The 14,622-nt window shown below is 47.0% G+C and overlaps 2 protein-coding genes across 5 annotated transcripts; both read left to right on the top strand.

Annotated features, from left to right (window-relative positions):
* The first annotated feature begins 1,444 nt into the window (after positions 1-1,444).
* Positions 1,445-13,718, top strand: Mpv17 (mitochondrial inner membrane protein MPV17). Of its 4 annotated transcripts, none has more exons than XR_003300290.2 (9): positions 1,449-1,516; positions 2,005-2,079; positions 8,981-9,096; positions 9,328-9,420; positions 9,505-9,600; positions 9,794-9,826; positions 10,077-10,129; positions 10,304-10,465; positions 11,324-11,410. XR_003300290.2 is itself a non-coding variant. In XM_026383978.2 (8 exons), the coding sequence occupies exons 2-8, from the start codon at positions 2,010-2,012 to the stop codon at positions 11,391-11,393; spliced, it is 531 nt and encodes a 176-aa protein (XP_026239763.1). In that variant the 5' UTR covers positions 1,445-1,516; positions 2,005-2,009; the 3' UTR covers positions 11,394-13,718. The 4 variants fall into 4 exon arrangements, 1 of the variants encoding a protein (XP_026239763.1); XR_003300158.2 differs by having other exon boundaries at positions 10,304-10,487; XR_003300319.2 differs by having other exon boundaries at positions 10,304-10,452; positions 11,324-11,404.
* Positions 13,381-14,544, top strand: Ucn (urocortin). Its single transcript, XM_026386622.2, has 2 exons — positions 13,381-13,453; positions 13,717-14,544. The coding sequence occupies exon 2, from the start codon at positions 13,730-13,732 to the stop codon at positions 14,111-14,113; it is 384 nt and encodes a 127-aa protein (XP_026242407.2). The 5' UTR covers positions 13,381-13,453; positions 13,717-13,729; the 3' UTR covers positions 14,114-14,544.
* The last annotated feature ends 78 nt before the right edge of the window (positions 14,545-14,622 follow it).

The raw sequence follows: 14,622 nt of genomic DNA, 5'->3' as shown, positions 1-14,622 counted from the left end.
AAGATAAATGTTAAGCACTCATATTTTGGGTACTTGGCATATTTCTGTCCTGTAAGGTAGGTATTGCTGTTTTGTTGTTGTTTGTTTTTTGTTGTTGTTTTTGTTTTTAATGGCTGTATTATGTGGTGCTGAGGGTCAAATCCAGTGCTTCACACATGCTAAGTGCTCTACTACTGAGCTACAACCCCAGTCTGGTATTGCTGTTTTACTTAAAAATTAGTTTCTGAGGTTAAGCAATCTGAACAAGACATGTAACTACAAAGTACTTGTGCTGAGATTTTGACTCAGTCTGACTTGAGAATATAACTTCCCAAACTACCATATTTAGTCTCCTATTAAATTTGCTAGTGTAAGCTCAATCTACCATGGTGTTTTGTATATAGGAAACTTTTAGTCAAATGTTTGTAACATTGAGTTTTCTTGCATCCTTATTCTGTTTCTCCAGTGTTTGAGAGAGGATTCCCCTGCATAGGAATTGAGTAAACCGGGCCTGGAGGTAGGCAGGTAGAGAGTTTGCAAGTCTGCCTCCTGAAATGTAAGCTACCTGGAGATAAGCAAAGGCACAGCCTGCTGAATTCCCTGCCAGGCATACTGTAGAAATTCCCACCACCCTAGGAAGAATTCTACACTACTGTCACAAAATCTTAGAATGTTAGAGCTGGAAGGGGATTAAAAGATCACCTTCCCTATTGGTTTCCAAATAGTCATGAATCCCTTTGTTAAAAATAACTTTCCAGAAGTATATATTTTGAAGAACAAAACATTTTAGGTAGAAGAATCTAGTGATAATCTTCCTCCCATCCCCCATTCCACAAACATCCCCTAGAACTGAGGATCCCAGTTTGAAAAACAGTGTAACCCCATCATTCTTACAGATGATGAAACTGAAGTGCAAGTCTAGTAAAGATCAAGGCGTGTTAGTACCTAAATTCATTCCAGAAGTTCTGTAATTCCCGTGCTTTCCATGGAAGTCATCCTTACGCAGCATTTCCAAAAGGGACTTTGTGATCAAAACACTCCACTAGTTATGAAGACGACAAATCTGAACAAGTTCTAGTTCTCCCCACTCAGGAGCTAGGCTAATGAAGAATCTAGAGACAAAAAATAACGCACGTTCGCACTGAACTATACTTGTTTCCAAAATACCACTCCTGAGATTTAAGAAGGACGTCAGGACCTTGGCCAGCTCTGCGGAAGCCCTGTGGGCGGTAAAGTGGGGTCCCCCTAGACCCCATAGAAGCCGGGGCTTGAGAGACAGGCAGAGGTCGAACCTCGTGGGCAGAAGGGCTGGCGAACCCCATGCTAACGCTCGGCGCTGTTCCCCGGAGGGGGTTGCTCACAGAGTGGGTGACCCAGCAGAGATGCTCTCCATGGGATTCCGTGGCCCGGTGACATTCCAGTCCTGCGCCTGCTGCGAGGGCTCACAGGACACCAAGCGGAAGGGGCGGTGCTTGCGGCGGAAGTTGCCGTCTCAGGTCACGCGGGAGGCCCTGCGGCGCGCAGAGCTAGGGTTCAGGTGAGTGGCTGGTGATCTACAGTCGCTGGTTCCCAGCGCCGCGCACCTGCAGTGCCCCATAGGGCACGTGACCATTCCAGGCCCAGGCAACGATGGGTCCTGTTTTCAGTTGGAATTGCACCCGGGAGAAATGCGGGCAAATTCAATTAAGTCTGAATCTGGAGTCTGTCGGGTCTCCTTTTCGGAGGACCCTGGCTCAAAGTGAAAGCTGGAAAAAGCCTGTTCTGAGTGTTTCGGCTGGGGCTGGAGACACCCACCCAGCCCTGTTTCAGAACTAGGGCTGGCTGCCACTAGGTGTCCATAGCTGCACAGTCTGCCTCTTCTCCACTTGTCTAAGGCGACACTGTCAGGAATCATCCCTCCGGAAGCCTCTGCCCATTCCCTATGTATCAGAAGTGGAAAGAGGGAGTGGGTGCGAGGGAAATGTCAGGTGTCTTTCTCATCGTGGGTAGGGCAGTGGGAGTGACCCTTTCCTCTTGACTTGACAGAAGGCATGGCACTCTGGCGGGCGTACCAAAGGGCCCTGGCTGCTCACCCGTGGAAAGTCCAGGTCCTGACGGCTGGTGAGTGTCTGGGAACCAAAGTGGGAACAGAGCAGGCTGATTAGGGAGAAGGGTGCGTTCCAAGGTATTGCCCTTATTTCCTGCTTCTGTTTAGCCTCCCGGAAGTGTTGACTGTCATCTCAATCTGTTCTGTCCCCAAAGCTATTCTAACGGGTTATGTATAGTTGGCTTACCTGTAAAGTAGGATACGAAAGTTCTCAAAAAGCTGAGCAGTTGATCTCAAGGATAAAAACATTGCTACAGGAAAACCCGCTTGGAAACCTAAAACACTCACTTTAACATTTAAAAAAAAATTTTTTTTAATTTTTTTTAATATTTATTTTTTAGTTTTCAGCAGACACAACATCTTTGTATGTGGTGCTGAGGATTGAACCTGGGCCGCACGCATGCCAGGCGAGTGTGCTATCGCTTGAGCCACATCCCCAGCCCCTAAATTTTTTTTTAATATTTATTTTTTGGTTGTAACTGGACACAATATCTTTATTTTATTTATTTATTTTTATGTGGTGCTGAGGATCGAACCCAAGGCCTCCCACATGCTAGGCAAGCTCTCTACAGCTGAGCCACAATCCCAGCCCCTCCTTTAACATTTTATAGAATGCAAAGCACTTTCATATGCATCGTACCACAGGGGCTCCACAAAGCTCAGAGTTAGAATTACTTGACTCCAGATTAGATTACATACCCAGTAAGTGCTGATATCAAGACTCCAGTTTATTTTTCTTAGCATTTTTATTGTGAAATATGCGCCAGAATAAATATATACATTTGAAGTTTACATTGTACTAAAACTGATCACTCCTGTATCAGTACTCAGCTTTGGCATCTCCTGTGGCACTCTCCCTAATTCACATATTCCATGAGAACTCTGAGTTTTGTTTATATCATTCTTTTGCTTTTCTTACTGTTTATTACCTATGTGTATATCCCCAAACACTGTTCTAACCAAGGATTTTTTACTCTAATCCAGTGATTAGATAGCAACTTCATGAAGGTAACCCAAGGATATCCCTACATTTGTTACTATCTTCTTTCTGCAGATTAGCTAATGCAAGGAGATAACTCAGAGATAAGCTTTAGAAGGGAAAATTATCAGGCAGTGCAAAGAGTGATCAGGGTAAGATGAGGCCTTGCCTATGTGAGGACTGTGGGATTCTGAGAAGAAAGAGTTTTAGAAGGGATAGGGCACTACTGAAAGCTAAGATGGAACTGGTATCCTATTACTCAAACAAAAATTTGCAACTTCTCTGTGTGACTGACCAAGAGATGGATGGACTCTTTTGCCCCTCCTTGGGCCTCTCTTCAGCCTCCTGTGCCCAAAGACCTCTTGTCCTGTCCTCAGTGTCCATCAGCCTGCATGACTCACCTGGCTGCGTGTGTGGTGACTCATGCTGGACTGTGTGGCTGTGATGGGAACTGACACGCTGGGCCCTTTGCCCAGCCTCAAATTCCCTCAGGGCCCATAACTGCCAGATAGAAGATTCCCCCTTGTGGTCATCAAGAATAGAGAGGGAGGGAATGATAGCCTTTGTGTTTCCATACCCAGTGAATTTGCAGCTGACAAGGATAGGAGCTAAAGCTGAAAAGGGTCCCAAATGCAAAAATGTGGTGGAACAAGGGTCTGGTCTTTTGATATTAGAGTCCTTTGGCTTCACACCCTCAATCTTTCTGAATCTATGCTGACAACTCATTCCTGAAACAATCTGAAGCTTCCTAGCACTTTTCTTAAATTTCCCCAAACTTTCAGTCTATCACTGCTGCTAGGTATATTGGGACCAAATTATAAATGAAGATGGTTTAGCTTACTGAGCCATTTTTGGACCCCAGCACAATTAGTTCCTAAGGTCCCATGGACTAGCTCATCACACTGGAAAACGGATTTCAGAATTGGAGTTAAAAAGACCAAGATATGAAAATCAGAACCATAGTACTTTATAACTGCTTTAATCAGCACAAGCCAATAAACTTCACTGGGCCTCAGTTTCCTCATTTAGAACTTGAGTTGATCTATTTAAAGTTAGCCCTTAACACAGAGTGTTTTTTTTTTTTTCTTAAGGGATTTAGGACTTCACAGGGTCAGTGTAAGGATTATCAATGTGGAAATTCTTTTAAAAATCCACAACAGACTTCAAGGCTCAAGGGGTTTGACCCTTTCTATGAGTCAACCCAAGCACAACAAGCCATTCTTTTTATAGTGGGTTGAGTTTGTCCCAGTTGCCATAAATCTGTTCATGAATAGTATGTTAGCCTTGGTTTTCCAAAAAGTAGAGCAGAAAACTTATGTGCAGGTACTTTGTTAGGGAGTAGGAAGTAATCCCACAGAGGAAAAGAGGGAGAACCAGAATAAGGATATATGGTTAAATTGTCCACTATTCTGTTCACTGTGGCTCAATCTCTTGGAACTAAGAACCTCTTTGAAATGCTTCTTAGGACTGTCTGGATGAATAGTCATTTTTGGAGAAAAGAAGAGAACTTCATTCCCTAGCTCCAGTCTCACATTGGCCAAAGTGTCACCTTAGGAAGTGTTAGCTCCCCTTCCACTACCAGGTTACACAAGCATAGTCACTGAAGACATTAACAGTGAGTCCCCAGGTATGGCATGAGCCCAAAGCAAGGGTCTGTTAGGTTGTACTACAGTAATGGCTGGACCAAGTGATAAGTGAGCCAAGATCTGAAATAGTTCAACGGAAGTGTCTAATACACCAGTTTTGGCCAAGCCAGAGTCAGGAACAGGGCAGCCTAGGGAAAGGTTGGCTGCATGTTCTGTAGAGTCTGAGTCAGCCTTATCCCTTCCTTTCTTGAGGGCCCTTCCAGTCTCCAGTGGGCCCAGGGCCCAGTTCTGTTCATCTTCGGCCACCCTAGTACTACTATGAGAGCATCTGAGCTCCTGTAGACCCTGGTTTCCCTAAAGTCTGACTTAAGCCAGGATGTGAGAGCTCAACAGACCTTAAAGACCATTCCTACCCACAATATTACAGAAGAGGAAATTAAGGCAAGAGTAGGGAGTGCCATGTGCTGAGGTCTTATATGGTCACTATAGGGCTGTCTTTAGAACCTAGAGTACTACCTACTGCACTGCCCTGCACTTGAGACTATGGGGTCCTTAGGATGCTGAGTGCTGTCCCAGCTGGTCTGAGCTTAGAAATCTGGCAAGCATCAGAACCATCCACTTTGTCTTGTTTTCCAGCAGAAGGATGGGCTAAGGCCAGGTGTGAGGAGAGCCCTCAGACCCATTCCAGAGGATGTACTCTGTCCTACCCAGGGTCAAGTCCCTACCCCAGCCAGGGAGGTAGTTAGGGAAGCTTTTGAGTGGGCAGTACTGCTGGCCCCCTGCCAGTAGTGTCTATCTGCCAACCCAGCCTCCTGTGCTCGAGGGCACACTTTCTCTCACTCCAAGAAGCTACTTCCTGTCCCTCTGTCTTCTCATCTTCCATTAGTGCTTTATTTTCTTGTACATAGGATTCCACACAAAAGCCAGTGGAGGAACAAAATATACCTTGGAAGAAGGTGTGGAAGTTGGGACTTTTTTACTAATGGGCAGGGGATGGGTCCAAGTAGATCTATGCCCAGAGATAGGCTCTCCTACCTCCTTCCCCTGGTTCTAGCAGGGAGTGACGGCATGAGAACTGGCACTTACCCAAGGGCATGATGTCACACCTGCACCAGCATCTGTAGGCTGGGCTCTGTGCCCAGCTCTGGCATTTGGGCATCACGGCCCAGCAGCCCCTTGCCCTGCCCCATCAGGGCTCTGGGCATTATGTTCCTGCAGCCCTCTAGTCCCAAATCCCAAGACGAAGGAGCAGGGAGCCAGATCATAGAAGCTCAAAACTAGCAAAATATGTCTCGGGTCTCCCAGAGCCTGGGGTTTTGGGGTCTGTTTGGGCTTTGGGTTGGGAAGGATGAAATGAGGAATCTGAATATCTGACTCCTTCCTGCTCAAAGGGTCACTTGAGCCATAAATGTAGGTCTTTCTCTTTGTTTGGGAAAAGCCTTAGACTATCCTGGAGTTGCTGTAGGTAGGTCCAAGTCCCTGATCATCTGTGGGCAGAGGATGAATTTCTGGGTGCTGTTCTATTTGAAAGACCTGGCAGGGGCTGTACAGCCATTGTGCCTACTCATTCCTGTTGTTGCCATGTCGCTTGGTAGTCCCTCGGGCTTGATGTGCACAGTTTGGGGCCTAGAATCCATATTTCTCAATGGCTGTGGGCTTCCATGATTATGAGCTCAGGAACTTGGACTTTCATTCCAACTCTGCCTTTAGCTTGTCAGATGACTGTCAGCAAGTCATGAAGAGTAGAAATATATACCTCTCTTTAACTATTTTTTTTTCCCCAGGAGCATTGCTGCCTGCCCTCCCTACAAGGTGACAGGGAACAAAGGTGCTGAATATTGGAGAGTAAGAATAGGAAATGCATTCATTTAGGAAGCATTTCTTATATGTAAACTCTTTGGGACCTTGCTTGGACAGGAACCACTGCAGAGGAGCAGCCACAGGAGCCCATGGCTGCCCATTGACCTCCAAGCTTGTCTCAGCTTCTACTTGGAATGCTGGCCTTCTTGCTCTCCTGGCCTGGATTTGTCCCAATTCTGCTCCCTCTACCTCCAGACCTTTTGTGAGATTTATGTGAGCATTCATTGTTATCTGTAACCATCTGGCCAAAGTACACTGTCAGACTGTTAGTGCCTTCATTAAAGAAGTGCCTTTGGTCTTCCCAAGGTCACTTCTTCCTTTATGCATGGCTGCAGAAGCTCCCTGTCCTTCCAGGGAGCACAGCCAGTGCCCCCACATTGGGGGAAGACATAGTGAATTAAATGCTAACTACTTGAGAGCAGGGAGCAAGCCCTCACTTCCCTGTGATTTTTACACCTTGAGTCCAACATTCTTCATGCCTTTTCCCAGAGCACTCCTGTTGTTTGGGATCATGCTTTTGATGTTTTTCCTTTATTTATTTCTGTACAATTGCCAGGGATTCTGTTAAGTATGGTGAGGAATAAGAAAACAAAAGTGTCTAGGATTTTGTGCTTGCACTTGAGGAGGTTATGTCTACCAGTATTCTGGGAAGAATGACTGAAAGTTTCAGGGGTGCCTTGATCTGAAATAGTTTGTACCTTGGGGACCAGAGCTATTCAGGGGTCAGCAGCCCAGATCATCTAGGGATGCCTGTCCCCAGCCCTAGCCCCCAGCTTTCCCCTGTTGCCTCTGACCAGGCTGCTAGGGCAGGGCTGTGCAGAGGGTGGTAGAGAAGAGCAGTGCCTTGAGCATGCAGCCAGCATGGACGTCAGAGCCAGTTCCAGGCCAAGGAACAGGGTTGCAGGATGTGTTTGCCCAGTGCTAATTGAGGGCATAGAGACAGTGGTGGCTTTGTGGCTGGAGGGGACTTTCATTACTCAGTGAGAGAGTTGGGCAAGCTGGAGATCAGATGGTCAATCCCAAGCGGCCCCTATAAGTGTGTGTTTGCTAGAAACCATCATAACTGATGGGGGCTCTGTAAACAATGATGATTCTGTCTTGGTTTTTGAGTGTGGATGTCTCACTGGGGCTGCATGGATCTGAGTGTCTGTATAATTAAGGGGGAAGCAGAAGCAGAGGCCTGGGGAGAAATGGCTCTAATACCCATTGCCAACTCAGTCTGAGGGTACAAATGGGGAAGTCTGGATTTGACAGTGCTAAGGTGGCCAGGACTCTTTCTTGTTGGGAACTCTTTCAGTTCAATCATTTTCCCACCCAGGACCATTTGAGCACTAATGTCTTAGAAAAGAGTTATCCTTGCTGTGTTCTGCAAATAGAGATCCCAAGACCAAGGTAAAGGCTGTGGGCTAAGTCTTGTATTGGGCAGAGGGAGAAAGAAACAGGGTTCTTTATTATTCTATACATGATCTATTTGTAGTACAGTGTCCTAGAAAGAACATATGTCTAGGAGTCAAGCCTCCTCATTCTGGCTTGCCTCTTCAGTTACAGGTTATTTGAGATCGTAGACCTTTGATTCTTTACCTCTAAAATAATGGATTTGGGATCAGATGGGTTTTATTAGGTGACTGTGAGGTGGGTGGCTTTTATTTTATATTCCCATGTTGCATTTTGCTAATACTTACTTTAAAATAAAAAATATAGATGAAAATAACTTTACACAATAAATTAATGTTATTTTAACTCAGTTTAAATTTAGCAAATGATAAGTATTAAATAAAATAAGGAGTTTGGATTAAATGATCTTTTAGGCTGGACATGGTAGTACATTCCTGTAATCCCAGTGACTCAGGAAGCTGAGACAGGAGGATCAGAGGTTCAGAGCCAGCCTCAGCAACTTAATGAGTCTGTAAGCAACCCAGTGAGATCCTGTCTCAAAATAAAAATAAAAAGGACTAGGGATACGGAGCTGAGGTTGTGGCTCAGCAGTAGAGCGCTTCCCTCGCACATGCAAGGCACTGGGTTTGATCCTCAGCACCACATAAAAATAAATGAACAAAATAAAGGTATTGTGTCCATCTACAACTAAAAAATATTTTTTAAAAAAAGGACTAGGGATGTGGCTCAGTGGTTAAGTGCCCTTGAGTTCAATCCCTGGTACCAAAAGAGAAAGAAAGGAAAAGAAATGATCTAGTAGGCCCTTTTAATTCTGTCTATGATTTTCAGTCCTAGGACCTTAAATTCTCTTTCTTCTATCTGCTATTTCCTGACTTGACCTCCCTTTGCCTGTCAGTGCAGAGTTCTTGGGTTCTGGCCTACTCAGGATATACATGAGGTGTCACCATTCTTGAAGAACAGGTGGTTTTGTGGTAGCAGGTGGGGCTAGTCATTTGCCCAGAATGAAGTCCTGGGGCTCAGAGTGCCAGAGCCTCATTCTGTCAGCAGACTTAAATTTTTGGAGCTATCCTGACAACATCTGTGTACCCTGCACAGGGTCCCTGATGGGCCTAGGTGACATTATCTCACAGCAGCTGGTGGAGAGGCGGGGTCTGCAGGAACACCAGACAGGCCGAACCCTAACCATGGTGTCCCTGGGCTGTGGCTTTGTGGTAAGTTCTGCCCACAGCAAGGCTGCACTGAACTCACTAGAGGTCTAGTTCTTTGTCATCCTGTAGTTTCCCTTGGCCTGTCACACCTAGGTCAGCCTGCAGCCTTCATAGTGTCTCAGTGTATGCTTCCCCTGAGATTTGGTTTCTGATACTTGGGGGAAGAACATTGTGGCATAAAAATCAAGTGCCCCTTCACTGCATCCTGCGGCCCCAACTGGGGTTGACTTCCAGGCCCCTGTACTAGGAGGCTGGTACAAGGTGTTGGACCGGCTCATCCCTGGCACCACCAAGGTGGATGCGCTAAAGAAGATGTTGTTGGATCAGGTGAGTGAAGGAAAAGGGTGTTTGGAAGGCCGAGCTGGGTTAGGACATGGGGTAACTCACAGAGCTTTAATTTCTCTTCCCTAGGGGGGGTTTGCCCCGTGTTTTTTAGGCTGCTTCCTCCCATTGATGGGGACACTCAATGGACTGTCAGCCCAGGATAATTGGGCCAAATTACGGAGGGTAAGTGAGTCTGTGGCTAGTAGGCTGGCAACCCCAGGAAAACGTGGAGGCAGGGAGAGCCAGGAGAGGAAGGGAGTGTGGGGCTAGAGGTGTGCTCTTGGGACAGAAGTTTGTATATGATATTCATGTTGGGGGGGGGGTAGCAGTCACTTAGAGGTACAAGTGTGAATTTGTTCCTTCTTTGTCTCCTCAGGATTATCCTGATGCCCTCCTCACCAACTACTATGTAAGAACTGACCCCTTCTGTCTGTTTTCTTGCTCCCTTAAGTCCAGAAATGCCCTGGGATTGGGGTTCTCCTGGCATAGGAATCCTTCCCTTGGGATTATTCATTCCCCCTTCGGGCCCTATGCTCAGAGAAACACTAACTTCCAGTCTTTTCTTGTGTGCAGCAGTCAGGGCAGGGCCAGGTGAGGCAGTGAGTCTGGAAGTCCTGTCGGGGAGGGAGCCATTCAACTTTTGCCTTCTCTTTTTGTAGCTCTGGCCTGCTGTGCAGTTAGCCAACTTCTACCTAGTCCCCCTGCATTACAGGTATGACAGACCCCCACCCCACCCTTCAGGGAAGATCCATGTTACCAACAATTGGAAAAAAAATGATTCTCATTTCAACCTTCACCTCCTTTAGACCTCCACCAGTATACTTTGCTCTGGTCATAACTCTTCAGACATCCAAGCATTTTATTCATAACCTTTGGCCCTTTACAGAAACTGTTCCAGAGTGTCCCCCACTGACCTTCTATCATCTTGCTATGGAGGATCCTGCTTCTACAACTCTTGTCTCCATCCCACCTGAGCTCTCCACCTTTGATGGCATATCTGCAGAGACAGTGCCTCACTGGGGTGCTGCATCCTAGGTTAGACAGAAAGGTAGACCTAAAGGCTTTGCCAGGTTAGTTTACTGCAAAGCATTATTTTGCTTTAATAATAAAGGTCATTTGCTGAGAGACAATAAAAAATAGTGTGGAACTCAAAATGAGTTGTTAAAAATGCTTGCAGGTGAGGTATCTTGGAAACAGAAAAACTCTGAAACTCTTCCGAGAAGACATGGTCAAATTTTTCATGAATAGCATAGTTAAAGGAATACCTACTTACAAACCAATTTCTAAACATAAGTGTCCTTTGCAGCAGTCTTTGAAACTAGAGCAAAGTCAAGTTAAAATAAAGAAGGTCCTAGTGACTGGGAAGGCTGAGGCAGGAGGGTTGCAAGCTTGAGGCCAGCCTGGGCAACTTAAAAAGACCCTGTCTCAAAATAAAAAAAATTAAAAGGCTGGTGATGTAGCTTAGTAGTAGAGCATTTGGCTAGTGTGTACAAGGGTTTGATCCCTGGCACTACAAAAAGCAAACAAGAAAAGGTTCTATTTTATACACAGGTAGCAAATTTTTTGGAAGGTGGAATCTCCTCAGTTGGTACAAGATGGACAGATAAATGTATTTTGAAGGGGCCTGGACAGGTTATGAATAACAGACTTGTGCCTGACAAGAACTGCTGGGTTCTTAACTGTTGAGACCTTCATCTGGAATTCAGGGCCCTGGGAGAGAATGAGAATCTGAGCTAGTTCTGGTCTGCACCACGTAGTCCCTCCATAGGGGCTGGAGGAAGAAGACTCAAATCTGGAAATTCTCAGAATGCTGCCTCCTTTTCCTTTGCACTCTCCCTATCCTATTCCATTGCTCCCCCTTCCATGCTTCCTAGTCTCCCTCCTCACAATGCATTCCTGTTCCTAGGTTGGCTGTTGTCCAGTGTGTTGCTGTCATTTGGAACTCCTACCTGTCGTGGAAAGCACATCAGTTCTAGCCTGCCTTGCTTCATCATTGCCACCTGCAGTGATTCACCATGATCCAGGGATTGTCAGACAGTCTCCTCAAAATGGTCATATCAATGTCCATGGGGGTGGAAGTGCTGGTCAGAACTTGATGAGATGAGCACTCTGAAATGGGACATTTCATTTTAAACTGTAAATTGCTTCTGAAAATCACTAGCCCTTTATAATACATTCATGCAATGCTTATCAACAGTACGTTCTGAGAACTATCATTAGGCAATTTCATTGTCATGCAAACATCATTGAGTGTACTTACACAAACCTAGGTGGTATAGATCAGTCACTTGATGTGGCCTCTTGATGCAGAGAAGAGACATGGTAAATATGAGGTGTATGAGGATTGCTACCCGTCTAAGTCTAACACCACATAAAGGTTTTTTTGCTAAATAAGAGAAGACTCTAAAATAATGAAAAGCCATGTTCTGTGGTGTATTCCTGTAATCCCAACAACTCAGGAGGCTGAGGCAGGAGTTCAAGGCCAACTTTAGCAAGCAATCATGTGTCAAAAAATAAAAAGGGCTGGGAATGTGATTCAGTGGTTAAGCACCCCTGGGTTAAATCCCTGGCACCAAAAAGACAACAACAAGAAAAACTTTGAGTCATAAAATAATGATAAAGTAGAGTAAATACATAAACCAGTAATATTGTCTTTATTATTATTATCAAGTTTTATGTGCTGCACATAAGTCATACATGCTATACTTTAAAGCAACTGGTGATGCAGTAGGTTTGTTCCCACCAGCATCACTACAAACATAGGATTAATGCATTGTGCTGTGATGTTAAAACAGTTACCATGTCACTAGGTGGTAGGATAGGAGTTTCCAACTCCATTACAATTTTATAGGGTCACCATTATGTATGTGGTCTGTCATTGACTGAAACATTGTTTATGGCACATGACATAGTCTTATTCCCACTCATGCCAACTTTTCATTTACATGTCTGTTACTATAGCCCTTCCCAACCCTAGTGCTCTTTGGGATCCCTTCAAACTCTTTATTGTGCTTCAGTAAATGTTTTAAATACATAATCTGGAACGTGCAGAGGTCAGGAGTAAGACCCAGGAGAAAACTATAAAAATAGCTATTGATGGAAAGAAGCCTACATCCTCCAAGTCTTCTTTTACAAATGCAGACGCTAAGGTCTGTGGAAGTGAGGTAACCTGTCCAAGAGTGGCAGAATAAAAACTTGAACCCAATTTTCTTATTTCCTGCCTACTGATCTTAACTACAGGGGCAAAGGCATAATACTGCTGTTATGATTTCTGGGAGAAAAACTGGTATTTGTTAAACTTCCACTTTGAAGAAACTCAGAAACAAATGGCCCAGCCAGAAATCCTCGTGTTTGGTGCTCAGACAGCTGTAGAATTTAGATTCCAGGACTATAATAAGGTCAAGAGTCTGGGGATACTTAAGTTGTGGCGGGCTGCCTATAGTGTTGGCTGAGTGCCAGCATAGGTTCTGGATTCCCCCAGTCTACAACCTGATAATGGGCTAGGGACTGGATCTGAGCATCCCAGAGTTCTCCCCCAGGCTTCTTGACAGTTCTTCGCATCTAAAGACAGGGTCAGCACCATAGACAGCGCCACGGTCCCACCTCCCTTCTGTGTGCCAGAGGCCAGGAACCCAGGTTAGTCTGTTGTGGCAACCAGCTCTAGTCTCTGCTGTCTGTTCTAGACAGGGAGAAGGACTCGGGTCGTAGAGCAATCTTCATGGCCTAGACTTCAGGAGCCGGTTTCTCACTCTTCCAATTCTAATGCTGCTTCCAGTGCTAGCCCTAGGGACACTAAGTCAAATGTCAAGAAATGTACCGCTCTGGGGGCTCGAAACCTCTGGACTCAAAGTTGCTGTCATTGCTTCTACAATCAGTTCATGTTCTTGGCTGACGTCAGTCGGAGCTGTCCTAGCGCTATATAAGGCTGGCGGCAGTCCCGGGACAGACCCTGTGCTCCCCAAGGAGCCCTCAGTCCAGCCCGAGGGACAGAGACTGGAGCTCCGTCTTGCATCAGGCAGACACTCTCCGATAACCTGTGAGTGAAGGGAGCGACCGTCTAGATTGCCTGAGCACCAAGACTCAGTGCTCAGCACACCAACCGCGGCCCTCCGGGAGGCGGGGAAGAAGGGAGAGAGGGGTGGAACTGGATTGGCGCAGCGGCTGGGGCTGGGAGGCAGACTTGGGGCACTGGGCAGAAGCTGGAGGGTCCTGGCGGGGATGCTAGGCATGCGCTGATAAGGGTCACACCACCTGCGGCTGTCCCAGGCGCACCTCACCCTGCGCAACCCGTGTGTCTAGGGCCGGTGGCACCATGAAGCAAGCGGGACACGCAGCACTGCTGGTGGCGCTGCTGCTTCTGGCCCAGCTGCGTCCCGGGGGCAGCCAGTGGAGCCCGGCGGCTGCAGCTGGGACCGAGGTCCAGGACCCGAGTCTTCGATGGAGCGCCGGGGCGCGGAACCAGGGTGGTGGGGCTCGCGCTCTTCTCTTGCTACTGGCAGAGCGCTTCCCGCGCCGCACTGGGCTCACCCGATGGGGATCCCGGACTGCAGGCGAGCGGCCGCGACGCGACGACCCTCCACTGTCCATCGACCTCACATTCCACCTGCTGCGGACCCTGCTGGAGCTGGCCCGGACGCAGAGTCAACGTGAGCGTGCGGAGCAAAACCGCATCATATTCGACTCTGTGGGCAAGTGATCCGCCCAGTCCCGGACTGCGAAAACCTTGACCCCTTCCCCCACCCCGAGGCTGAAAGGTGCGCGACCGGAACTAACCCAGTCCCGCGATGCAGAGTGGCCCAGAGACGCTCTGAGCACCTCTGCTTGTCTATTTTTTAATAAAAGTGCTTAAGAGCCTTTGACTCCTGTCGTGGGGGCTCGGGCAAGCACAGCAGGGAATCCGTGGGAGAGGCAGGAGAGGCCCCAATCTTGATGGGGAGAAGGTCAGGGAGAACTGTTTTCAGTCAAGTCTCTAGGGGTCCCATTACCTCCCCCTCTCCCAAATTCCTAAATTCAGAGGTCCCGCAACCTCCACGCTACCCTCGACCCCAGGTCATTGGGCTCACGAGTCCGCGTCGGGCATCAGGGAGGTGCTCAAATAGAGGTTCATTTCATTTTTGCCCCCCAAGTGATCTCAGGCGGGGAAGGGCGCGTTGGTGGCGAAGTCGCCTCCGGAGCCCTGAATGGGGGAGTAGGCAGCGAAACGAG

This window comes from Urocitellus parryii, chromosome 12, assembly GCF_045843805.1.
Source record: "Urocitellus parryii isolate mUroPar1 chromosome 12, mUroPar1.hap1, whole genome shotgun sequence".
NCBI classification, from domain to species: domain Eukaryota; kingdom Metazoa; phylum Chordata; class Mammalia; order Rodentia; family Sciuridae; genus Urocitellus; species Urocitellus parryii.
The sequence above is the reverse complement of the archived record's forward strand: the minus strand, read 5'-3'. Positions and strand labels throughout refer to the sequence as shown.

Bases quoted from the DNA above. Each gene is read 5' to 3' on its own strand.
- Ucn (XM_026386622.2), top strand. From the start codon at position 13,730: ATGAAGCAAGCGGGACACGCAGCACTGCTGGTGGCGCTGCTGCTTCTG.
- Mpv17 (XM_026383978.2), top strand. From the start codon at position 2,010: ATGGCACTCTGGCGGGCGTACCAAAGGGCCCTGGCTGCTCACCCGTGG. The intron at 9,097-9,327 runs GTAAGTTCTGCC...GTTGACTTCCAG, and splicing joins CCCTGGGCTGTGGCTTTGTG to GCCCCTGTACTAGGAGGCTG. The intron at 10,130-11,323 runs GTATGACAGACC...TCCTGTTCCTAG, and splicing joins CTAGTCCCCCTGCATTACAG to GTTGGCTGTTGTCCAGTGTG.